The 27003-nt window shown below is 49.2% G+C and overlaps 1 protein-coding gene across 1 annotated transcript in view; it reads left to right on the top strand.

Annotated features, from left to right (window-relative positions):
* The window catches only part of TRRAP (transformation/transcription domain associated protein), a 280470-nt gene that overhangs the window by 51942 nt on the left and 201525 nt on the right, over positions 1-27003 (top strand). Inside the window, 11 exon segments of the mRNA XM_060260958.1 lie at positions 2058-2223; positions 3256-3512; positions 7599-7799; positions 8853-9004; positions 12093-12292; positions 19000-19217; positions 19337-19384; positions 19386-19535; positions 20514-20774; positions 22362-22523; positions 26426-26522. Of these exon segments, the coding sequence (XP_060116941.1) occupies positions 2058-2223; positions 3256-3512; positions 7599-7799; positions 8853-9004; positions 12093-12292; positions 19000-19217; positions 19337-19384; positions 19386-19535; positions 20514-20774; positions 22362-22523; positions 26426-26522 (1912 nt within the window).

The following is a 27003-nucleotide window of genomic DNA, read 5'->3' as shown; positions in this document are numbered from 1 at the left end:
AAATTGTCTTCCACAAAACTGGTCCCTGGTGCCAAAAAGGCTGTCCTAGAGGATGCTAGTATGTCTGAACCTAAATATGAATGTTGGGGAGGGACGGGGGGAGGGACGGTGGCTCAGTGGTAGAGCATCTGCTTGGTAAGCAGAAGGTCCCAGGTTCAATCCCTGGCATCTCCAAAAAGGGTCCAGGCGCAAGTAGGCATGAAAATCCTCAGCTTGAGACCCTGGAGAGCCGCTGCCAGTCTGAGAAGACAATACTGACTTTGATGGATCAAGGGTCTGATTCAGTAGAAGGCAGCTTCAGATGTTCATATGTTGTTAACAGCAAGACTGGGTAGGTGTGTTAGTCTGTCTGTAGCAGCAGAAAAGAGGTAAGGGTCCAATAGCACCGTAAAGACTTAACAAAATTTGTGGCAGAGGATGAGCTTTCATGACTCACTGATCGTATCTCCAGAAGACTAACAAAATTTAGTCTTCTGGGCCAGGGTATGAGCTTTCATGAGTTACTATCTCGCTTTTTCGGATCTTACAGCAGGGATGTTGGAGGCACTGTGGTTTGATCTGGACCGGTAAAAAAAGCAGGCAGAGCTTTGATCCACACCCTTGATTGGCTATGAAAGGGGTTGCCTAACCTCTGAGCCCTCAAGTACCTTTGGAATTCATGCACAGGTCGGTGGGCCCAGCCACAATATGGCTGCTGCAGGAGGCAGAGCCAACCACAGCTTCCCAGGCAGTTAACGCATAACTCTAATGCTAACAACTTCCCTTCAGACTCTTAGCGGGGATCGTTGTGCTTAGTGGATATCGTTGTGCAGCTGCTGACGAGGCATCTGTTTAAAAAATCCACTCAGCCAGGTCTCCGGTGGCCAGTCTAAAGCCCTGCTGGGCAAAAGCTCCACTTTTTGAAAACAGCTGAAGGGCACAAGGAGAGGTATCAGTGGGTCCCATGGCTCCGGAGGGCGCTATGTTGGGAGAGCTCTGAACTGTGGCATCCAAATTTAGTTCTACAGACTGGGGTTTCGTTGGCTGGCACCAAACTGGGATTTCAGGCCAGAGGGTTGTACCTGATTTGTCAACTGTGACTTGTTGTTAATCATAGCTTATTGAATTTTTACAGGTGGAAGGAAAGTGTCAAGCATGAGATTTCAAAATAACCAGCCCTTGAATATTGAAACAAAGTTTGGTCTATTGATAATCCATGTGGCTCAGCCGAGCTGAGGATTGGAACTGTTACTTTGTAACAGTAGAATACAGGCTTTAAGATGGCATGTCAAAGGTTCTATAAACAATTCTACATTCACGTGTGAAATTCACACGCTAGGTTCCTTATCTATCTTGCGGCTAGCACATCCTGGGTTCAGGCCTGGCTGAGCCTGAGAACAAGTCCCCAGGAGGTCTTATCTTCAAAGAGGACATTCCTTCATTTGTTAGTGAAAGCGAAAGAAGAAAGGTGGGGGTTGCTACTTTGATGTGCCTTAGCTTAATTCAGGGTTAGTAACAATTCTATAGTCTAAATACTATAACAGAAGATGAATATACAATGCTTGACAGAAAGGTATGCGTGGGTGTGTGTGATTTCCATTGATTGTCCTCCTCCCAGGATCGAGGACCACCAGGAACGGTTGGGGGTGGGGGGAATCAGAGGGGGAAAGTCTCTCAGGTGCACAAATTCTAGCCCGTGTCCCTCAAGACCTCTAGCCATCATCTTGCTGATTTTTAGAATTTTTAGGCACAAGAAGCCTCATACTGAGCTGTAGCCAATGTGAAATTACAGCTGGAGACGCTCTGCGTCCCTCTTTTTTGAAAATTGTGTAAAGAATCTATATAATTGAATCAATATTGGTCCCAGGTCTGATGAAGACTGGAAAGAAACAAGTACGTAATCGATTGGCTTGTCACCACACTACTTTGGGACTTGAATGTACATGTTTTGGACATTTGGACTGGTTTCTATATACTTAGTAAATTGGTCACTAGCTTGCATTTTTTGTTGTGATTTTTTAGAATCTGGCAAGAAAGGAGTTCAAGTTTTAATCTCTGCCATTTTTTTTTTTTTACAGCCGCACTTGCACAAAATTGTGAACAGCTCCATGGAGCTTGCACAGACGGCAAAGGAGCCCTACAACTATTTCTTGCTCCTCCGGGCGCTCTTCCGGTCGATCGGCGGTGGGAGCCACGATCTGCTCTATCAGGAATTCCTGCCTTTGCTACCAAATTTGCTGCAAGGTCAGAGCCAAATCCCCTTCCTCCCTTTTTTTTTTTTTTTTTTGCTATTTGTCTTCTGACGTGAATACTGGTTGGTTGTCTGAGATGCTGGTCGTTGGATTGTTCAAAAAAACAAACAAACCAGGAAGAACAGTGATCGGTTATGAATCTGATTTGGTTCTGGTTTCAAAGCCTGACGCCTGGCTGCAGAGCCATGTCTTTTAAAGTGAGACTGTAACAGGCTTTAACATTTCAGGAGGGTAGCCACGTTGAAGAGCTAGTTTCGAGTTCAGTAGCACGTTAGAGAACTTTTCCGGAGCACGTTTTTTTCAGTTGCACGTTTTATAACGTGCCACGGTCAGAGATTATTACTCCCTTGTTGGACGAGATCTCTGACAAGTAAAGCCAGGCTAGGCTGCCTCCTATCTGACATAAACCCTAAGAGTTTATGAGAGCCAGTTTAGTGTCGTGGTTAAGTGTGCTCTTATCTGGGAGAACTAGGTTTGATTCCCCGCTCCTCCACCTTCCTTGCCCATTGAATAGAAGTTGCAGCTGCATAACAATCCCTGGATTAGGAGAGCAGGCCAGCCAGCCAGCCACCAGGAGCTTTGCCACGCCCCCAGCAGCCCTCGTTAACCCCTGGAGAAGCCCGCAGCACCCTTTCTCCACTTCTTATGTGATTTTGGACAGCAGGTGGCTTGCTGGCCTTTTGACTGTGCAGGGAAGGCAGCCCAGGAGAGCCCCAGGAGAGTGAGGCCTGCTTGGGCTGGCTGGATTTCTAGCCAGTCCAAGCAGGCCTCACTCACCCAGGCCTCTCCTTTTTTTGCGTTGGTTTGCTTTGCTAATGAGTTATACTGACGAGCTCCACCACCTATTTTTCTACAAAACGACCCCTGCTCTTGCATAATTGACATCTGTAGTCTGGAGAGCATTTGTAATTCTGGGAGAAGTCCAGGTCCTACCTGGAGGTTGGCATCAGAATAAAGCATGGCAACTTGGGTTTGTTTTGGGGGGGTGCGGGTTATTTTGATCCCCTCCGGTGGTGTTTTCCAGGTCTGAACATGCTGCAGAGCGGTTTGCACAAGCAGCACATGAAGGACTTGTTTGTGGAGCTCTGCCTCACGGTGCCGGTCCGGCTGAGCTCCTTGCTGCCGTACTTGCCGATGCTGATGGATCCTTTGGTGTCGGCCTTAAATGGGTCTCAGACGCTGGTCAGCCAGGGCTTGCGGACGCTGGAGCTGTGCGTGGATAACTTGCAGCCGGACTTCCTGTATGACCACATTCAGCCCGTGCGAGCAGAACTGATGCAGGTAAAGCGGCAGTGATCGGAAATGTCCACTGGAGACCACGGCACCCTCAGATTTCAGGGTAGATTTACTTTGGCAGGAGCCGTGTTGTGAAGATAGATAGATAAATTTATTGTCATTGTTCTCAAAAAAGGAAAATGAGAGCAACAAAATGAGGCGCTCTTCCACAAACATACCAACGCATCAACACCCACAAAAGGACATATACATAGACCATTTAAATGCATCTAAAAACAAATAACCATTCATAACCCTGCGTTTAGCCTAACCACGGCACTTGGATAGAAGCTGCCCTTGAATCTATTTGTCTTTGCCTTCAACACTCTATATCGCCTACCTGACGGTAAGATCTCAAATAGCAAGTGGCCCGGATGTGAAGGGTCCCTTAAGATCATTTGTATCTTCCTTTTACATCCCATATCATACAGATCCACCAATGAGGGGAGAGAACATCCACAAATCTTCTGTGCTCTCACCATCACTCTTTGGAGCACCCTTCTCTCTGAAACAGATAAAATAGGACTTTGAAACAGATAAAATAGAATTTTGTTGTATTGCTAAGAAAGCAGTCGGTTACTCCACACAGGGCTTTTTTTTGCATGACAAATGATGCAGAGAAACCCCAGTCTTCCTTGGTGGTCTTCCATCTCAGCACCGACTGTGGCTGACTCTGCTTAGCTCTCACGCTCTCATGACATCAGGCCAGTTTGGGCTAAATCAAACCTTGTTGTGATGTGCTTATCACTTTCACTAGTTTTAATGGCGTAAAAATGTGCTTATCTTGGATCATAACTTCATGCTTGTTCTAGGGGTAAACATTCTATCCAACGTTGGCGATGGTGCCAAATTAAGAGTCCGCCCAACCGGAGCTCATCGCTTCCTTCTTATCCCTTGGGATGCTGGAATGTCAGCATCCCAGCTGCCTGAGAAGCTGGGCCATATAATTTTCTAGGGGAGACAAGGAGGTTGTAGGCAGGGCTTTTTTGTAACTCCTTTGCATATTAGGACCTTTGCATTTGAGGCCACACACCCCTGACATAGCCAATCCTCCAAGAGCTCACAGGGCTCTTAGCACAGAGCCGAGTGTAAGCTCCAGGAAGACTGGCTACATCAGGGGTGTGTGGCCTCAAATGCAAAGGAGGTCCTAATATGCAAAGGAGTTACAAAAAAGCCCTGGTTTCCACATATGTGTAATATTAGGTCTTTGTAAAAAAAATTAAGAAAATTCCATTATGTTATTAGTCAGTCAGACTGTTCAGAAGCAGAAAAATGCTATTATAATATTAATAACATACACAGAATCTTAACATACAGTGTGCATGCTAATATATCATACATCTTATTACAGTTCACTACCCATTCAGAAATGCTATTATAATATTAATAACGTACGTAAAATCTTTACATCATGAATCCTAAAATATTGAATATCTTATTACGTTCCGCAGCCCATTCAGAAGTAGAGAAAAGCTATTATAATAATGTATGTGATATCTCGACATATTCATCCTAATATATTGAACAGTATTAAGGGTTATCATCTTAAATGGATTATACACAGGATGTTAACTCGACCTGTATTTATTCATTGCATGGTAGAATTAGACACAAGAAGCCTATAATAATACAAAGTATGTAACTTAAGTTGATACAACAGGTATACAGACAGATTGAACCATCTCCGTAACTAAATTTTCAATGCACTCAAATCGCAGTGGGGGAAAGTTTTCAAAGAGCTCAGTCACATCTCCCTGGAGAGCATGATGCTCTTATTCCTGAAATGGATGGAAAATATTTGACCCATATATTCATTGCAGAGAAAAGATACAGTCGTTCTTTGGTCAAACCCTGCCAGTAAGATTTTGAGAGTCGTCTTCTCAGAGAACTGTTTAAAAGCAGCAACAGTGTTCTATTTACTGTTCTATTTTCATTAATGTAGATTTTTGACACCCCTCCTTTCCTTCCTTCAAGGAGGTAAGGCAGTAGACATAATTATCCCCTTGTCCATTTTAGCCTCCCAACAACCCTATGAGGTAGGGTGGATTGACAAGAGTGTTGGCTGGCTTACAGTAACCCACCTAGCTTTATGGGAATGTGGAGATTTGAACCCGAGTCTCTCAAGATCCTAGTTATTTAAATTTATTTAAAACATTTCTGTGCTGCTTTCCCACACCCAATAGGGCCCCTAGGACAGTAAAAATTCCAGGCATTAATATGGCATTTAAAATATTTAGATGTTGCTTTTAAAAAATGTAAGCATCCCAACACAACACAACCAGGGAAGAGGGCCCATAAGCCCTTCACAACCTGGGTCTCCCGAATATTTGACGGACTGGTCTTTTCAGGAGGGGATTTGAGGTTTGCTGTTTTGACCTAAATGGCCCAAGATGGCCTAATTTCAGCTAGTGCTGGAAGCTAAAGCGGGGTTGGCCATGGTTAATACTTGGGTAGGAGACAACCAAGGAAGAGCAGGGTCTCAGTGGGAAGGCAGGCAACGGCAACCCCCTTCTCTTTGCCTCTGCCCTGACTTTGGTGGCCCAGGCTAGCCTGATCACATCAGCTCTTGGAAGCCATTCATTCATTCATTCATTCATTCATTCATTCATTCATTCATTCATTTCGATTTATATCTTGCCCTACCCCACCGAAGCGGGCTCAGGGCGGCTCACAACATAAAACTCTTAATAAATCAGCTTAAAATACGTTAATAATTAATACAATAAAATACATAAAAACATTTATCAATGTACCATGCTACATCTTCCCTGAAAGTCGGTTCTTCAAGTATTCCAATGTTCAGATCTTCATGAATTTGGATATTCAGATATCGGTCAGTTGTATGCCAGTCGGAAGAGGGTTGTCTTACAGGCCCTGCGGAACTGTCCGAGATTCCGCAGGGCCCTCACCTCCTCCGGGGAGCTGGTTCCACCAACAGGGGGCTGCAATCGAAAAGGCCCTGCCCCTAGTTGTTTTCAGACGGGCCTCCTTTGGCCCAGGGATTGTAAGGAGGTTCTGAGACCCCGATCTCAGCACTCCCTGGGGAACATGTGGGGAGAGACGGTCCCGAAGGTAGGCAGGTCCTAGGCCATAAAGGGCTTTAAAGGTCATAACCAGCACCTTGTACCGAACTCGGTATGCTATCGGCAGCCAATGCAGTCCCCGAAGCCCCGGCTGAATGTGCTCCCTTCTAGGGAGCCCTAACAACAGCCGGGCGGCGGCTAAGCTAAGCAGGAGGGGCCCTGAGAATTACTTGGATGGGAGGACACCAAGGAAGTCCAGGGTTGCTAGGCAGAGACAGACAGTGGTGAGCTACCGCCGAGTGTCTCTTGCCCCTGTAGATGCGCCTGTGCTTAGTGAGGGTGGTCTTTAGCGACGCAAAGAATGAAGGCTTGCACACGGCAGTGATAAAACCACTATATACAATTTATTTACACCTCCACTCTCCAAACCGACAGAATGCTCCGCTGCAACTCCACCATACATATCCCACACACAGTAAAGTGTCTTTGTACATTTATACACATCATCCACCCAGGTTAACCAATCAGCTTGCTGCTGAGTCGTGCTAACATTGCCCAGGCTGATGCAATCTGGCAACCAGCCGCCTTCTGTCACTTAGATGATCTACCTGGCAGTTCTGTTACTTTCACTTCCCCAGCATGTGCATAGAAACTGCTTGGCTTTGAATATACTGACAGCCCCAAGGGGTCCCCATGAGTTGGCTGCAGCTTCATGCAATTTCCCCCGCTGTTTTACTTCCGGTTTTAACGGAAAGCACCTTTTGCTATTATTGAACCACCCAGAAAAGTGGGATGTAAAAGTTGTAATAAATAAATCAGAGCCTGCAAATAACAGCGTAGCCGCGTTGCATTGTGCTTGCCACGCGGGGGGGGAAAGGTCAGCCCTCTGAAGCTTCCAAGGTGTAGGTTATTTTCTTGCGTTTTATAAGTAGCCTGGGGGAAGGAGGAATTTGGGGCGCTGTTGGCTTAATTGCGCGTCGTACGTTGAATCAAGCCGTTGGGGAAAGGCGCTTTATAAACGTTCTCATAATCAAGTCAACCGTAAACAACGAAACGTCTTCTCCGAAAGGCCTTGTGGCGGACCCTTCGCAATCCCGCCGAGACCATTTCCCACGTCGCTTACCGCGTCCTCGGCAAGTTTGGCGGAAGCAACCGGAAGATGCTGAAGGAGTCCCAGAAGCTGCAGTACGTGGTGACCGAGATTCAAGGGCCCAGCATCACGGCCGAGTTCTCGGACTGCAAAGCATCCATCCAGCTCCCCATGGAGAAGGTCAGATTCGTTTTGTAGCGTGATTGAGCAATTGAACAGCTTTTGAAATACGTGAGAACATAAGAGAAGCCGTGCTGGATCAAGCTAATGGCCCATCCAGTCACACAGTGGCCAAAAATCCAGGCACTCCACCAGTGGGGCCAGGACACTAGAAGCCCTCCCTCTGTTGCCCCTCCCACTGTTGCCCCCCCCCCCCAAGCACCAAGAATACAGAGCATCACTGCCCCAGACATAGGAACATAAGAGAAGCCATGTTGGATCATGCCAGTAGCCCATCCAGTCCAACACTCTGTGTCACACAATGGCCAAAAAAACCCAGGTGCCGTCAGGAGGTCCACCAGTGGGGCCAGGACACTAGAAGCCCTCCCACTATGCTCCCCCAAGCACCAAGAGTACAGAGCATCACTGCCCCAGACATAGGAACATAAGAGAAGCCATGTTGGATCATGTCAGTAGCCCATCCAGTCCAACACCCTGTGTCACACAGTGGCCAAAAAAAACCCAGGTGCCATCAGGAGGTCCACCAGTGGGGCCAGGACACTAGAAGCCCTACCACTGTTGCCCCCCCTCAGGCACCAAGAATACAGAGCATCACTGCCCCAGACTTAGAGTTCCAACAATATGCTGTGGCTAGTAGTCACTGATGGACCTCTGCTCCATATGCTGGTCCATTCCCCTCTTGAAGCTGTCTATGCATGTAGCTGCCACCACCTCCTGTGGCAGTGAATTCCATGTGTGAATCACCCTTTGAGTGAAGAAGGACTTCCTTTAACCTGTTCTAACACGACTGCTCAGCGATTTCATGGGATGTCCGTGAGTATTGTGAGAAAAGGTCTTTCTCTGCTTTCTCTATCCTGTGCATAATCTTGTAAACCTCTTATGATGTCACCCCTCAGTCGACGTTTCTCCAAGTTTAAAAGCCCCAAGCGCGTTAAAAGTGAATAGGGGAGGAGCTGAGCACGAGCTGGGCTCGTGTGCATTTTTTTTCCCCCTTTCACAAATCGGGATTCTTTGGTTTGCTCAAATAAGCCATTTTTTTTTTTTCTGTTTTAGGCCATCGAGACAGCTCTGGACTGCCTGAAGAGCGCAAACACGGAGCCGTACTATCGGCGGCAGGCGTGGGAAGTGATCAAATGCTTCCTGGTGGCCATGATGAGCCTGGATGACAACAAACACGCCCTGTATCAACTTCTGGCTCATCCCAAGTACGATTTTTCTTTGGTTTGAAAAACTGCATGTATAAAGAATGCAAAAAGCGAGACGAATGGGCCGAACTGTAAACCTTTTAACGAATTTTCAAGTGACTTAAAAAAAAAAAATGGTTTAAAGGGTTAAATAATAAGCTTTTAAATTCTTTTTAACTGTTATAAGCCTCGTCGTCAAATTTTAACATGCAGATTCTTTGCGGGACTTTCTATAAGGTACTTCTAAGGTTATCAAAGATTTCAGGTTTTCTCGGCTGGCAACATCATTAGGGTTTGTAGAATCTTTCGGGATCAAGTGCCGTGTTCTACTGGAGAAAGTTTTCCTTCCAGACGTTTCGTTCTCAGCTCTTGTTCTCAGAACGTCCTCAGTGGTGTTGCAGCCGGAGCAGGTGCTCAGACCTTCTTGGCTGCTGTGCATTGAGTGGGGACTCAATGGCCCACTCAATGCACAGCAGCCAAGAAGGTCTGAGCGCCTGCTCCGGCTGCAACGCCACTGAGGATATTCTCCACAGCTGAGAACGAAACGTCTGGAAGGAAAACTTTCTCCAGTAGAACACGGCACTTGATCCCGAAAGATTCTACAAACCCTAATACTTCTAAGGTTGTTCTAGTTGACTAAAATGTTCTGGTCAACGGCTGTAATAATAATAAACTGAACTGTGTGTGTGAAAATGAGAGTTTCAAAACGGTAGGCATGTCGGTCGGTAGCCAGACGCGAGATCAGTAGCGCTTTAGAGACCTGATGAAAAGGAACTTTGACTTGCAACCCGAAAACCGTATTGGTGTCTTGGACTTGAATCTCTCGGACTAGTTCAAAATCTGAGGTCCCTAGTCTGCCATAAAAACGTCACGATATGATGTCACCGCATGGGCCGGTAATGACTCAGTGCTTGCACAGGGGACTACCTTTTACCAAACGGCAGCCTCAGTTTGCCTGCTTTCATACGGCGAAGATGTTTGTGCCGTCAAGGCAGCTGCTGTCAGAGCAAACGTTTTTTTAAAAAGAAAAATCTGCACCGTCAACGAGATTGCCAGTAACCAATTGGAAGCCTCGCTGGGCAAAAGCCTCACCAAAAAAAAGTACTGATGTGCACCGTGTCCCTTGCCCTTGTTCCTCGTTTTTCTGCCGTGAATGCGAAATAGCACATGGTTGAAATGATCAACTGCCTTGCATCTTGGCAGAAAACCGGCTTATTGGCAGAGAATGGCCTTGGGTCTGCCATAGCTCTCGTAGGAGTTGCCCCTGAAAGGGCAGCTGCTGTGAGAGCCCTCTCCAGCCCCACCCACCTCACAGGGTGTCTGTTGTGGGGGAGGAAGGTAAAGGAGATTGTGGGCCGCTCTGAGACTCTGTCCTTGAAAGGGCAGCTGCTGTGAGAGCCCTCTCCGCCCCACCCACCTCACAGGGCGTCTGTTGTGGGGGAGGAAGGGAAAGGAGATTGTGGGCCGCTCTGAGACTCTGTCCTTGAAAGGGCAGCTGCTGTGAGAGCCCTCTCCGCCCCACCCACCTCACAGGTTGTCTGTTGTGCGGGAGGAAGGGAAAGGAGACTGTAGGCCGCTCTGAGACTCTGTCCTTGAAAGGGCAGCTGCTGTGAGAGCCCTCTCCGCCCCACCCACCTCACAGGGCGTCTGTTGTGGGGGAGGAAGGGAAAGGAGATTGTAGGCCGCTCTGAGACTCTGTCCTTGAAAGGGCAGATGCTGTGAGAGCCCTCTCCACCCCACCCACCTCACAGGGCATCTGTTGTGGGGGAGGAAGCGAAAGGAGATTGTAGGCCGCTCTGAGACTCTGTCCTTGAAAGGGCATCTGCTGTGAGAGCTCTCTCCAGCCCCACCCACCTCACAGGGTGTCTGTTGCGGGGGAGGAAGGGAAAGGAGATTGTAGGCCGCTCTGAGACTCTGTCCTTGAAAGGGCAGCTGCTGTGAGAGCCCTCTCCAGCCCCACCTACCTCACAGGGTGTCTGTTGTGGGGGAGGAAGGGAAAGGAGATTGTTGGCCTCTCTGAGACTCTGTCCTTGAAAACGCAGCTGCTGTGAGTGCCCTCTCAGCCCCACCCACTTCACAGAGTGTTTGTTGTGGGGAGAGAAGATATAGGAGATTGTAAGCTGCTGTGAGTCTTTGATTCAGAGAGAAGGGCGGAGTATAAATCAGCAGTCTTCTTCCTCTTCTTCTCAGCCCCACTCAACTCACAGGGTGTTTGTTGTGGGGGGAGAAGATACAGGAGATTGTAAACCGCTCTGAGTCTCTGATTCAGAGAGAAGGGCGGGGTATAAATCAGCAGTCTTCTTCCTCTTCTTCTCAGCCCCACTCAGCTCACAGGGTGTTTGTTGTGGGGGGAGAAGATACAGGAGATTGTAAACTGCTCTGAGTCTCTGATTCAGAGAGAAGGGCGGGGTATAAATCTGCAGTCGTCGTCTTCTTCAAGGGTGGCCAAACTGTGGCTCTTTCGCACATACTGATTGGCTCTTGAAGCCCCCACTGCCCTGTTGGCTGGCTTGGATCTCTTTAAATCGCTTCTCCAATCCAAGGCAGCCAGCAGCTTGGAGAATGCATGTAAAGTTAAAGTTGCTTTCTTTCTACCAGTTGCATTTCTTTCTACCAGCGGCCAGTTGCATTGATCCTTGTGAAGTTTTCTGGCTTGACTTAGAACCAGACTCTGTGGCAAGGAGTAAAAGAGTTCTGTAGAACTCGGGGGCATCCAGGAAAGCCGATGGGCAGTAGGTTCAGAACAGTCAAAAGGATACACTGCTTTACACAGAGAGTGTTTCAGATGTGGAGTTCACTGCCAGAGGATGCAGATCAGCTTAGACTCATGGAGGATAAGTCGGTCAGTAGCTGCTTGCCATGGTAACTGAGGGGAACCTCCACATTCAGAGGCACTAAACCTCTGAATCCCAGAGCCAGGAGAATACATCAGGCCTCTATTCCCCATTTGTTGACCCTCCAGAGGAACCGGTTGGCCTCTGTGTGAGACGGGATGATGGACTAGATGCTCAACTGGTCTGATCCAGCGGGGCTCTTCTGACGTTTTTATGCGTCCGTTGGCGGTTGACCTGCAACAGCGGTTTCTCTTTTATTTCTGGATGTCTTGCAGCTTTACTGAGAAGTCCATCCCCAGCGTCATCATTTCTCACCGCTACAAAGCTCAGGACACCCCTGCCCGCAGGACCTTCGAGCAGGCCTTGACGGGGGCATTCATGTCAGCTGTCATCAAAGATCTCCGCCCCAGCGCCCTGCCTTTTGTAGCCAGCCTGATCCGCCATTACACGATGGTAGCGGTTGCCCAGCAGTGCGGTGAGTGGGGAATGCACAGGGATGGGGCTCTCTTGGTGTACGCATGGTGCTTGGGAGCAGGGATCCAGGAACCCAAATAGCCATCTGTTGTAACTTTGCAATTGACAAACCGTTGCTTGCAAGCTTTTCTGCCTTTTTCAAAAGTGGCTTTGTGCCAGTTTGGTGTAGTGGTTAAGTGCGTGGACTCTTATCTGGGAGAACCGGCTTTGATTCCCCCCACTTCTCCACATGCAGCTGCTGGAATGGCCTTGGGTCAGCCAAGAAAGAAAGTTATGATCCTGCCTATATTGAACTTTGAGTAGCACCATGAAACGTATTTTAATTGTTAATTTTATTGTTTTAAATTGTAGTTTTCAATTGTGCTCTGATTGACTGCTAGCCCCACCCACCTCACAGGGTGTCTGTTGTGGGGGAGGAAGGGAAAGGAGATTGTAGGCCGCTCTGAGACTCTGTCCTTGGAAGGGCAGCTGCTGTGAGAGCCCTTTCAGCCCCACCCACCTCACAGGGTGTCTGTTGTGGGGGAGGAAGGGAAAGGAGATTGTAGGCCGCTCTGAGACTCTGTCCTTGAAAGGGCAGCTGCTGTGAGAGCCCTCTCCAGCCCCACCCACCTCACAGGGTGTCTGTTGTGGGGGAGGAAGGGAAAGGAGATTGTAGGCCGCTCTGAGACTCTGTCCTTGAAAGGGCAGCTGCTGGGAGAGCCCTCTCAGCCCCACCCACCTCACAGGGTGTCTGTTGTGGAGGAGGAAGGGAAAGGAGATTGTAGGCCTCTCTGAGACTCTGTCCTTGGAAGGGCAGCTGCTGTGAGAGCCCTCTCAGCCCCACCCACCTCACAGGGTGTCTGTTGTGGGGGTGGGAGGGAAAGGAGATTGTGAGCCGCTCTGAGACTCTGTCCTTGAAAGGGCAGCTGCTGTGAGAGCCCTCTCAGCCCCACCCACCTCACAGGGTGTCTGTTGTGGGGGAGGAAGGGAAAGGAGATTGTAGGCCGCTCTGAGACTCTGTCCTTGGAAGGGCAGCTGCTGTGAGAGCCCTCTCAGCCCCACCCACCTCACAGGGTGTCTGTTGTGGGGGAGGAAGGGAAAGGAGATCGTGAGCTGCTCTGAGACTGATTCAGAGAGAAGGGCAAGGTATAAATCTACGGTCTTCTTCTTCTTCTTCTAAACATGGCTGTGGCAACACCTGAGCAGACAAGCTGTAGTTATGATGACTATCCGCTCTTCAGGGCAAACGAGGTGCCACTCACTTCGTCTCTGGCCCTCATTGTTCTCCTGTCTCTGCAGGAAATGGTTCAGGGTCTGCTCCCCCATCTGCCTTTCTGTGAGCAAACTCGAATGGAGTTCCCTATTGAAGTTAATGTCTTCTGTTGTAACTAAGTCTTAATACTTGGTGCCATTTAAGGCCCCACATGCTGCGCTGTTATTGCAGCCAGAAAGGACAGAGAGGCCTTTAGAAGCAGGGCTCTTGCAGCAGATGCTTCCAAACTCTGGATCCTCCCCCCTTCCCCCTCTTTTTCTAGATTTTTCTAGAAAATCTTTTTCTAGATTTCAGATTCTCTGTGGCTGCTGTTGCTTTTTTTAAAAAATGCTTTCGCCGTTCCACCTTCTTGTTTGCCCGTGTTCATTTTGAACCAGTGCGCTGAGTGCTTTGAGCTTTTGGAAGAGCAAGAGAATGAAGAATTAAAACACAGATATATTTAAAAAAAACAAACTAGTGGGTTTTGGGCCACAATCCTACGCAAGCTTGTGTAGAAATCCTTGTAATTAAATAGCATTGTAGGGAACCTTTGTGGTGGAAAGCACCATCAAGTCACAGCTGGCTAATTTGGCATTTGCTCTCAGCTGCTAGGACATTGTATGCGCAGTTGTGGAAGCAAGAGGAAATACGAGAGAAATGGGATTGGATTGTGAAAGTTTTATCGTGGAGTGAGATGGACAAATTAACGAGAACTTTAAGACACTGTGATTTGGATGTGTTTAAAAAGGAGTGGAAGAAATTTAGAGGATATATAGAGAAAGAGTGGAATGTAAAAAGACATCGGACAATTTTTTAATATGAATATGAGAAAAGAAAGATATTGAACTTTGATTGGTTAAGGGTACCTTTATAACTGAACTTAAGTATATAACCTCGGCGGGAGTCTAGTAACGGAGGGAGGGGGGGATTGGAAAATATCATATGGGTTAGAGATAGTAATGATATAATTAGATGTTATCAATAAAATTGTTTAAAACCAAGTCACAGCTGGCTTAGGGTGACCCTGTAGGGTTTCCAGAGCAACAGATGAACAGAGGTGGTTTGCCATTGCCTGCCTCTGCATAGGGACCCTAGACTTCCTTGGTGGTCTCCCACACTAGGGCTGACCAGGACGAACCCTGCTTAGCTTCCAAGATCTGAGGAGACCAGGCCAGCCTGGGCCATCCAGGTCAGGGCTAGAGCTGAACAGAGGTGGTTTGCCATTGCCTGCCTCTGCATAGGGACCCTAGACTTCCTTGGTGGTCTCCCACACTAGGGCTGACCAGGACGAACCCTGCTTAGCTTCCAAGATCTGAGGAGACCAGGCCAGCCTGGGCCATCCAGGTCAGGGCTAGAGCTGAACAGAGGTGGTTTGCCCTTCCCTGCCTCTGTGTAGCAACCTGGGATTCCCTCGGGGGTCTCCCGTACAAATACTAACCAGGGCAATCCCTGCTTAGCTTCTGAGATCTAACGAGATGCATGCAACCACTCAGGTCAGGATACAGGGAATCTCCGGAGTATGTAATTAGGAACCTGTTTTAAAATGGAGAGGAAAAGCCATTGCAATGTGTTTGTCTTGCAAGTATGCAATAAGTACCGTATTTTTCGGTCCATAAGGCGCTCTGGACCATAGGATGCACCTTCCTCCTGGGGGGCGATCCGTTGCCTCCACCTCTGATCCCAGTGCTTCCCCCGCAAGCGCTGGGATCGCTCCACGCTGCCCCTACCGCAAACCCAGCGCTTCGCGAACACCGGCTGCGGAGGGGGCAGCGTGCTTCCTCCGTGCCTGTCTGCCTGGCTCGAGCTCTGACGCTTACAGCAAGCGCCAGGATCGCTCCCTCCACCCTCCGATCCCGGCGCTTGCTTTAAGCATCAGAGCTGGAGCCAGGCAGACAGGCATGGAGGAAGCACGCTGCCCTCTCCGCAGCTGGCGCTCGTGAAGCGCTGGGTTTGTGGAGGGGGCGGGTGCTTCCTCCGTGCCTGTCTGCCTGGCTCCAGCTCTGATGCTTACAGCAAGCGCCGGGATCGGAGGGCGGAAGGAGCGATGCTGGCACTTGCTGTAAGCGTCAGAGCTGGAGCCAGGCAGACAGGCACAGAGGAAGCACACTGCCCCCTCCGCAGCCGGCGCTCGCGAATAGGGATGTGCAAAAAAAAAAAATTCGGAATTACACGGATTCGGAAGTACACGGGGAAAAAAAATTCGGATTCCCCATGCACTAATGAATACCGTATTCGGAATAGCCGCATATACAGTAGATGCACGGCTATTACCGAATATACGGCCCTATTATACCCTATGGGCCATTGAAATCAATGGCAAATAGGGTATATTTGAAGCCGCATGGAGGGGAGGGGGTTTGAGATAGAGCCCCCAAATTTGCAGGGGACCTGCAGGGGACTCTCCCCTCCAAGCCCCCCAAGTCCCAAAAAGATTGGGCCAGGGGATCCCATTCCAGGGGCACCCAAAGAGGGTGCCCCTATTCCATCATTATACCCTATGGGCCATTGAAATCAATGGCAACATAGGGCATAATTAGAGGCTACTGGGGGGCAGGGGGTTTGAGGGAGAGCCCCCAAATTTGCAGGGGACCTGCAGGGGACTCTCCCCTCCAACCCCCCCAAGTCCCAAAATGATTGGGCCAGGGGGTCCCTGTCTTTGGGCTCCCCAAAAGGCCCATTGCTAACAATGATGGGGAAAGCCCAATTAGCCACTTCCTCACTGTAATTGTCGTGGGAAAAGTGGCTCTGGGGAACAGGGGGTTTTGAGGAGAGCCCACCAAACTGCTGTGCAGCTTCAGGGCACTGTCCCACACAAAACCCACAAGGCCAAAAAAAAATTGGACCAGGGGGTCCAATTCCTGGGGCACCCAAAGCCAAACCTAACCACATCAGAGAATCTCTATAGGACCCACATGCACTACATCCCTCTATCTACTCTAACCCTGCAGGGCAGGCCTGGAAGCAATATAAAACCCAGTTGTAAGTTGTAACATCACTGCCACACAAAACACAATCTGTTCAAGGTCTGCTCTGCAGACCTGGCTGCAGCAAACCCAGATGCCAGCTCTCCAGCCCTGCCCCAAACAACACGGGGAGACCTGGCCAACCACAACAAACCTACTGGTTCTGGGTCTCTCACCCAGGTGCCAGCTTCCCTGCCACAGAACACACAATCTACAGATGCCAGCTCTCCAGCCCTGCCCCAAACAACACGGGGAGAGCTGGTCAACCACAACAAACCTGCTGCTTCTGGGTCTCTCACCCAGGTGCCAGCTTCCCTGCCACAGAACACACAATCTACAGATGCCAGCTCTCCAGCCCTGCCCCAAACAACACGGGGAGAGCTGGTCAACCACAACAAACCTGCTGCTTCTGGGTCTCTCACCCAGGTGCCAGCTTCCCTGCCACAGAACACACAATCTACAGATGCCAGCTCTCCAGCCCTGCCCCAAACAACACGGGGAGAGCTGGTCAACTACAACAAACCTGCTGCTTCTGGGTCTCTCACCCAGGTGCCAGCTTCCCTGCCACAGAACACACACAACCTACTCTATAAAAACAAGAAAGTGACCCAGCCCACACACACCCTCACCAACCCCCACACCAACCAGAGGCAATTTAAAAAACCAAAACAAAACCAGCAGAATCACAAAAGGCCAAGTGTTAAAAAAGTGGCCTTTTCACCAACAAGAAAATTAGGCCAAACAGCACCCCCCCCCCAATAACCTGAAGATAAAAGTAACACAGCAGCAAAACAACACAGCAGCAACAAATCAAACAATGAAACAGTAAAAAACTCAACTTTTAATAATACAGGAACTCCCCCCCCCCAAAAAAAAAAAACCCTTCACCCTAACCGCAAGAAATCCAAGCCACCCAAATCAGGAGAAGTAAAAGGGCACTGCACTTTAAAAAGTCTTCTCACTAAATTAAGATATGGGCAAATTAGCAAAAAACCCCCACCCCAGGCCCACACCCCCAGCAGAACCTAACCCCCAACCCCAAATAGGCTACTCACCCACCCAAATCTGAACAAGTAAAGGGACTCTAGTCCTTTTACCAACAAAAACTAAAACAAGAACCCCAAAACTCTTACCTTGTCTTCTCTGAGTCCAGGGAGGTCTCTGGTAAGGCAGTGAGACAGCAGCAGGCAGGAGCTAAAGCCAAAGGCAGCAGCACACAGCACAATCTCTCTCACACCAACTCACACCACATACACCAACACAGCAATGCAGGAAGACTCCTTAAAAAGGTTCTCTGGCCCTACAGAGAGTAATTTCAAAAAATAGCACTGCTCTCTCTGATTGGCCAGAGAACATTGCTTACTTGGATACCCAAGTAAGCAAAAGATCAAAATAACAATGTAGCTGATGGCTGGGCCATCAGCTACACAGTACACAACAACAGCCCTGCAAAGCATGCATTTACAATGCATTTTGCAAATGCATGCTTTTGATTGGCTGCTGGGGCTCCTCTTCCCCCTCCCCCCCCTCCCTGTTCGCCACTAAAGGCGCCAAAGAAAGCAGCTCCTTTGAAGCTCCAGAAGCTAATTGCCGCCTTTTGAATTGACAGCCGCGTGTGCTGCTTACGAATAGCTATTCGTAAATACACAGCGAGTCTATTCGGCTGCTGTATAATGGGCTCTTATGGAAGTCGGCTGCAGGCTATTCCGTATGCGGCCGAATCAACACTGATTCGGCTGTAAATACAGCTTGGCCGAACCGAATGCACATCCCTACTCGCGAAGCGCTGGGTTTGCAGTGGGGGCAGCGTGGAGCGATCCCAGCACTTGCTGGAAGAAGCTGGAGCCAGGCAGGCAGGCGCGGGGGAAGCGCCGGGATCAGAGGCGGAGGCAGTGGATCGCCCCCCCCCCCCCGAGGAAGGGTACCTTCGCTCCATAAGACGCACGCACTTTCCCCCCCACTTTTTTTTTGGGGGGGGGTGCGTCTTATGGTCCGAAAAATACGGTAACTTTAAAAAAAAATCTGATAATCGATGCAGTTGTCGATATCAATTCAATTATTTTTCCTAAGGCCTCCGACCAGCACAGATCATTATGTGTACCGCCACTCAAAGTTTTTTAAAAGTGGTCCATCGTTTAAATGGGATATAAAAAACAAATTGAAATAGACAGTTGAGAAACTGGAGTGTTACATAAAATATCCTTACAGGCAGCAGCAAAAAACCTTGCACAAGAAGCTGTCGTCTGCATGTGAATGCCCATGAGAAGTTTCCTTAAAAGCTCATTCTGGAAACTTCCTGAGCAGAGGGAGAATAAACTTAGCACATATTTCCTAGTAAAACTGGCACGAGAACAAAACATGCTCAGTTTTTCTACTACGGCAATCCCATAGGGACAGACCCTTCCTAATAAAGGAGTCCTTCTATACCTTCCTTCCAGCACTTCCGTTCTTGGTATCTAATCGAAGGTTCCTTCCTCTCCCTTTGCCCCGTTTCCCTCTTCCTGCCGGCTCCAGGCCCTTTCCTCCTCCAGTGTTACCAGGTGGGGAGCCAGCCCAGCACCGCCATGTTCCACAGTGAAGAGAACGGCTCCAAAGGCATGGACCCCTTGGTGCTGATCGACGCCATCGCCATCTGCATGGCGTACGAGGAGAAGGAGCTCTGCAAGATCGGGGAGGTGGCCCTGGCCGTGATCTTCGACGTGGCAAGCATCATCCTGGGCTCGAAGGAAAGGGTAATTGAGCAGAGATTCCCCCACAGATTCGGCTCACTTTCCCACACCCCCCGTGACGGTGTTCCGGGGAGCTCGCCAGCTCTGATGCCCATGTCCCTTGGCTCTCCCCCACCTCCTAGGCTTGCCAGCTGCCGCTGTTCTCGTACATTGTGGAGCGTCTGTGCGCGTTGCTGCTACGAACAGGCCTGGTACGCCAAGCTGGGGGGCGTGGTGTCCATCAAGTTCCTCATGGAGCGGCTGCCCCTCATTTGGGTCCTCCAGAACCAGCAGACCTTCCTCAAGGCGCTCCTCTTTGTCATGATGGACCTGACCGGGGAGGTATGGAGCACCGATAGAAATGGCCTTTTCCTTGCAAGCTTTTGGGAAATGCTTGCTTTTTCCAGGTTTTGTAACACACAGCTCTCTTCCTCTCCTTCCCTGCTGTTTTTGGGACTTGGAGACATCTCAGAAGCTCACTGAATGAGACATAGATGTCATTTTGTAGGGGCTTCGAGAGCCAGTTTGGTGTGGTGGTTAAGTGTGCGGACTCTTGTCTGGGAGAACCAGGTTTGATTCCCCGCTCCTCCACTTGCAGCTGCTGGAATGGCCTTGAGTCAGCCATTGCTCTTGTAGAGTTGTGCTTGAAAGGGCAGCTACTGGGAGAGCTCTCTCAGCCCCACCCACCTCACAGGATGTCTGTTGCAGGGGAGGAAAATAATGAGTCGCTCTGAGATTCAGAGCGAAGGGTGGGATATAAATCCAATATCATCATCTTCTTGCGTTGGCCATTTCGAACTGCAGATGCTTAATAACCACATCATTTTTGCCATGTTGAGCATTATGCCTTCATCTTGGTTGTAGTTTTAGAGTGCATCTGTATTATTGTGAAGTAGAACAGTTAGATTTGAGTCCAGTACGACCTGAGAGACCCGCATGAGTTTTGGGGTGTAAGTTCCCGAGAGTCAAAGATCCCTTCAGTCAAAGCGACAAAGAGAGCTTTGGCTCTCAGAAGCTTATATCCTGAAACCCTTATTGGTCTCTAAGGTCCTGCAGGCCTTGAATCTAACTTCCTTACTCTTAGTTATGGCTGTCTTTGGCTTGGGAAATTCCTAGAAATTTGGGGACAGTGCCGGGGTGGGGTGGGGGTAGAAGGAACTCTTTCCCTAAATCCACACTTACGCTGCAATTTCATGGGAATCGGTCCCTTCACTGCTGAATTTGGTGCATCCGGATTTCTCAGAAGTTTTCCTCTTATCGCTGTTTGGTTCTCTTACGGCTGATTTCCGTACACCGATTGGTCTGCTTCTCCCGCTTCAGGTTTCCAACGGGGCGGTGGCAATGGCCAAAACGACCCTGGAGCAGCTCTTGATCCGCTGCGCGACGCCCTTGAAGGACGAGGAGAAGACGGAGGAGATTCTGGCAGCCCAGGAGAAGTCCTTCCACCACGTGACCCATGACCTGGTGCGGGAGGTGACCTCTCCGAACTCCACCGTGCGGAAGCAAGCCATGCACTCCTTGCAGGTGCTTGCCCAGGTCACGGGGAAAAGCGTCACGGTCATCATGGAGCCACATAAAGAGGCGAGTCCATTTTGGAGCGTTGATTGACTGACTGGTGGTGGTGGTGGTGGAAATGCCCTTCTAGCTTCCGGTTGTTAGCCAAAGCCCCTTTTAGCGTGCTCAGGTGCTCGAGGGTGCTCCACGCAACAAGCCTTTTGATGTAGACAGTAGAAGACAGAAACAGGATACAGGATGACCTTGACAGGCTGGAAAACTGGGCTAAAGCCGATGAATTTTAACAGGGATAAATGTAAAGTTCTGCATTTTGGTAGGAAAAATCCAATGCATAGTTATAGGATGGGGGGAGACTTGTCTTAGTAGCTGTCTGTGCAAAAAGGATCTTGGGGTCTTAGTGGACCATACGCTGAACATGAGTCAACAGTGCGATGCGGTGGCTAAAAAGGCAAATGCAATTTTGGGCTGTATCAACAGAAGTATAGTGTCCAGATCACGTGAAGTGATGGTATCGCTTTACTCTGCTCTGGTAAGACCTCACCTGGTGTATTGTGTTCAGTCTTGGGCACCACATTTTAAGAAGGATATAGACAAGCTGGAACGGGTGCAGAGGAGGGCGACGAAGATGGTGAGGGGTCTGGAGACCAAGTCCTATGAGGAAAGGTTGAAGGAGCTGGGTTTGTTTAGACTGGAGAGGAAACGGCTGAGAGGTGATATGATCACCATCTTCAAGTACTTGAAGGGCTGTCATTTAGAGGATGGTGTGGAATTGTTTTCTGTAGCCCCTGGAGTAGGACCAGAACCAATGGGTTGAAATTAAATCAAAAGAGTTTCTGGCTCAACATTAGGAAGAACTTCCTGACAGTTAGAGCGGTTCCTCAGTGGAACAGGCTTCCTTGGGAAGTGGTGGGCTCTCCTTCCTTGGAGGCTAGATGGCCATCTGACAGCAATAAAGATCATGTGAATTTGGGGGAAGGTATTTGTGAGTTTGCTGCATTGTGCAGGGGATTGGACTAGATGACCCCGGGGGGGGGGGTCCCTTCCAACTCTATGATTCTAGGAGCTGCAGCTGAGTAAGCAAGCCCAGCTAGCCTAATTTTTCCAGAGAGTGCACCGCTGAGATGTGATTCTCATTCAGGTCTCCAAAGCACAGCTGTTGAGCCACGCTGGCTCTTGAAGGAAATTAAGGGGGAAGGTTTTATATTAATACTTGTGACCCTGCGAGGCTCCTAAGATCATAAGAACATCGGAAGAGCCCTGCTGGATCAGACCAAAAGTCTGATTCAGTAGAGGGCCGCTGGTTCGACCTCGGTGCCTTCATTTCAAGGTAGGAGGAGGCGCATTAGACTTCTGCCTGAGACCATGGAGAGTTCCTGCTTTAATGCTGCAGCTTTAATGGCAGCTTCATGGGTGGGGTGGGCGGGTTCAGACTGCCGCAGGAGCAGAAGGGAAGGAAGTAACCCTGAGCTAGAAGTGCTTCGGTCGGTGGAGAAATTTCCAGCAGGATCCAAGTCCCAGTTCTGAGGCAAACTCGAGGTGTTAGAAGTAGGGCTGTTTTCTCGCGCAGCGGCTGCCTGGCTAGGGATCGACTGTTTGAGACAGACGGCGTGACCGATGTGTGTCTCACCTGAATGGGTTTTCGCTGTCTTCCAGGTCCTCCAAGACATGGTTCCTCCTAAAAAGCATTTGCTGAGGCATCAGCCTGCCAACGCCCAGATTGGTTTGATGGAGGGGAACACCTTTTGCACCACTCTCCAGCCCAGGCTGTTCACGATGGATCTCAACGTGGTGGAGCACAAAGTATTTTATACAGAGGTACGTGGGGGGGGGGGGGGGGGGCAGGGAAGGAGTCAATGATGCTCTGGTGTTTTTCTCTCCTCCTCCCCCCCCCGCCACCCAACAAAGCTTTGTGACCAAATACTGACTCAGATTCCTTTATTAGAGGTTCCCTCTCCATCCTCCCCAGGACCATTGAGGATAGCAGTGGAATAATTCCTTAAGGAGGAGAGGAATTGTTGCTTTTCCCCTTGTTCTGTGGCAGCGCAGAGAAATTTCATCTACTGGTCATCTGCAAGAGTTGGGTCCAGTGGTACTTTAGAGGCCAACAAGATTTTGGGGCCTAGATTTTTGAGAGTCAAAGTTCCCTTCTGCTCTTGAGACCTCATGCCCTAAAAGTCTCATTTGTAAGGTGCTACTGAACCGCTTGTTGATGAGGGATCTGAAAAGGGGTCTGGAGATGGTGACCTTGCTCAGCTTCTGAGATCTGACGAGGTTGGGCTAGCCTGAGCCATCGCAGGCTCCTTTAATTTGTGATGGAGAGTGCCATCAAGTCCACGGGCATCCCACTCATTTGTTACCAGGGCCGAATCTGACATCCTTGAGACCTTGTCAGGCTGTGTCGGGCTGGGCCATGTGCACACCTAGTCAAGATCAGGTAGCAGTAGCAGAGAGATAAACTTTATAACGGACACTAGACAAATACAAAGATTTTTTAAAAAATAAAATAGAACATGCTAAAAACATTAGCACTCATTGGTCTTAAAGGTGCTTTCTTTGCATTTCTCCCACGGGATCCAGGGAACTGGGCAAAGGAAGCTCCTTCCACAGGGGATGAGGAGGGGGAGGAGCCTCAATCAATATAAGCATAGCCAGCTTCAAGAGGGGATTGGATAAAAATATGGAGCAGAGGTCCATCACTGGCTATTAGCCACACTATATATATGTGTGTGTATATGTGTGTGTATACACACACACATATATTGGCCACTGTATGACACAGAGTGTTGGACTGGATGGGCCATTGGCCTGATCCAACATGGCTTCTCTTATGTTCTTATGTGACACAGAGTGTTGGACTGGATGGGCCATTGGCCTGATCCAACATGGCTTCTCTTATGTTCTTATGTGACCCAGAGTGTTGGACTGGATGGGCCATTGGCCTGATCCAACAGGGCTTCTCTTATGTTCTTATGTGACCCAGAGTGTTGGACTGGATGGGCCACTGGCCTGATCCAACATGGCTTCTCTTATGTTCTTCTGTGACACAGAGTGTTGGACTGGATGGGCCATTGGCCTGATCCAACAGGGCTTCTCTTATGTTCTTATGTAATCCAGAATGTTGGACTGGATGGGCCACTGGCCTGATCCAACATGGCTTCTCTTATGTTCTTATGGGACACAGAGTGTTGGACTGGATGGGCCATTGGCCTGATCCAACATGGCTTCTCTTATGTTCTTATGTGACACAGAATGTTGGACTGGATGGGCCATTGGCCTGATCCAACATGGCTTCTCTTATGTCCTTATGGAACACAGAGTGTTGGACTGGATGGGCCATTGGCCTGATCCAACAGGGCTTCTCTTATGTTCTTATGTGACACAGAATGTTGGACTGGATGGGCCATTGGCCTGATTCAACATGGCTTCTCTTATGTTCTTATATGACACAGAGCGTTGGACTGGATGGGCCATTCCCCTGATCCAACATGGCTTCTCTTATGTTCTTATGGGACACAGAGTGTTGGACTGGATGGGCCATTGGCCTGATCCAACATGGCTTCTCTTATGTTCTTATATGACGCAGAGCGTTGGACTGGATGGGCCATTGGCCTGATCCAACATGGCTTCTCTTATGTGACACAGAGTGTTGGACTGGATGGGCCACCTGATCCAACATGGCTTCCCTTATGTTCTTATGTGACACAGAGTGTTGGACTGGATGGGCCATTGGCCTGATCCAACAGGGCTTCTCTTATGTGACACAGAGTGTTGGACTGGATGGGCCACTGGCCTGATCCAACATGGCTTCTCTTATGTTCTTATGTGACACAGAGTGCTGGACTGAATGGGCCATTGGCCTGATCCAACATGGCTTCTCTTCTGTTCTTATGTGACACAGAGTGTTGGACTGGATGGGGCATTGGCCTGATCCAACAAGGCTTCTCTTATGTTCTTCTGTGACACAGAGTGCTGGACTGAATGGGCCATTGGCCTGATCCAACATGGCTTCTCTTCTGTTCTTATGTGACACAGAGTGTTGGACTGGATGGGGCATTGGCCTGATCCAACAAGGCTTCTCTTATGTTCTTCTGTGACACAGAGTGTTGGACTGGATGGGCCATTGGCCTGATCCAACTGGCTTCTCTTATGTTCTTCTGTGACACAGAGTGTTGGACTGGATGGGCCATTGGCCTGATCCAACATGGCTTCTCTTATGTTCTTCTGTGACACAGAGTGTTGGACTGGATGGGCCATTGGCCTGATCCAACATGGCTTCTCTTATGTTCTTAATGGAGAAAATAGAGGCTTTGTTCTGTAGCTCCTGTGCGATTGAGCAAGCCTTCCCAAGTAAGCAGAGATGCAGAACAAAGCAAGAGAGAGGAAGCAGATGACAGCTGGTTGCTCGGGGGGCCTGATAGGAGCCATCCAGGGGTCAGACTTGGCCCCTGGGCCGCATGTTTGACACCCCTTATCTAGTCGCAGCTGACTTACAGTGATCCCATAGGGTTTTCAGAGCAAGAGACGAATAGAGGTGGCTTGCCATCCATTGACCCTGGACTTCCTTAGTGGCCTCCCATCCAAGTACTACCAGAGCTGACCCTGCTGAACTTCCAAAATCAGGTTATCTGGGGCCATCCCGGTCAGGGCTCTGTTTTTTTTCCAGAATGGCAGCTCTCCCAATTCCTCCTTTTGTTTTCAGTATTTATTTATTTTCTGTATTTTTAATCCGCCTTTCTGGCTGATGCTCAAAGCAGATTACACAGTTATGAAACAATGCTGTACAGCAGGGGTGTCCAGCGGTAGCTCTCCAGATGTTTTTTTTTGCCTACAACTCCCATCAGCCCCAGCCATTGGCAATGCTGGCTGGAGCTGATGGGAGTTGTAGGCAAAAAAAAAAAAAGATCTGGATAGCTACCGTTGGCCACCCCTGCTGTACAGCCAGTAGGCAACGTATACCAGGCAGCAGGGCTCTTTTTGTAGCAGGAACTCCTTTGCATATCAGGCCACGCCCCCTGATGCAGCCAATCCTCCAAGAGCTTACAGGGCTCTTAGAACAGGACCTATTGTAAGCTCCAGGAGGATTGGCTACATCAGAGGGGGTGCAGCCTAATATGCAAAAAGAGTTCTTGCTACCAAAAAAAAAAAAAGCCCTGTCTGGCAGTAAATAAAAGCAGATTACAAAATTAGAGAATAAGGGCACTTTTTTTAAGCTGCTGATCTCCTGGGAGTCCTTCCCAAGCTGTTGATTTTAAGAGGCTTCTGCCACTGCAAACACTGAAGAAGAAGAAGAAGATATTGGATTTATATCCCACCCTCCACTCTGAAGAGTCTCAGAGCGGCTCACAATCTCCTTTCCCTTCCTCCCCCACAACAGACACCCTGTGAGGTGGGTGGGGCTGGAGAGGGCTCTCACAGCAGCTGCCCTTTCAAGGACAGAGTCTCAGTGCGGCTCACAATCTCCTTTCCCTTCCTCCCCCACAACAGGCACCCCGTGAGGTGGGTGGGGCTGGAGAGGGCTCTCCCAGCAGCTGCCCTTTCAAGGACAACCTCTGCCAGAGCGATGACTGACCCAAGGCCATTCCAGCAGGTGCAAGTGGAGGAGTGGGGAATCAACCTGGTTCTCCCAGATAAGAGTCCGCGCACTTCACCACTACACTAAACTGGCTCTCTCACTGGAAAGCATGCTTAAAATTCTCTCTCTGTGTCACACCTTCCAGCTGTTGAATTTGTGCGAAGCCGAAGACTGCGCTTTGATGAAGCTGCCTTGTTACAAGAGCCTTCCTTCTCTGGTGCCTCTTCGGATTGCGGCCCTCAGTAAGTCCACAACCTGCCATCAGCTTGCCTGGAAAGAATGGTTCTGGTTGGAAAGCCCTTGAAGAAAAGGCTGTGCCCTGGTGGTGTCGTGGGACCTTGGCTGTACAACTTAACGCAGTTGTTTTCGAGTCAGGTTTCCGGTCAGAAGGAGCTCCTGCGGCCCAACTTCACAAAAAACTCTGGCACGCCTCTCTTTATATTGGCTGTGCAAGTCCCTCCCCTGTGACTCTTAACCCTGCCCGGCCCTGTTGGTGGGCTCAGCGAAGAGTAGAGCAGAGAGAATTCCTTGGAGTTGCTTTCATGTATGCTGCAGGATGCACTTTCGCAGTCCTTTGCAACTCGATGTCCTCGTGTGAAATAGGGAAATCTACTTGCAGACGATTGCTGAAGTGCATTGAAAGTGCGTTGTTCGGCATTAGTCTCTTGCGTTAATTTTTCTCCCTTTTTAAAGAGCGTTTTCAGAGGCGCTCGTGGCTAAGAA

The sequence above is a fragment of the Heteronotia binoei genome, chromosome 20 (assembly GCF_032191835.1).
Source record: "Heteronotia binoei isolate CCM8104 ecotype False Entrance Well chromosome 20, APGP_CSIRO_Hbin_v1, whole genome shotgun sequence".
Classification (NCBI taxonomy): Eukaryota; Metazoa; Chordata; class Lepidosauria; order Squamata; family Gekkonidae; genus Heteronotia; species Heteronotia binoei.
Note: the sequence above shows the minus strand (reverse complement) of the source record. Positions and strands in the feature narration are given on the sequence as shown.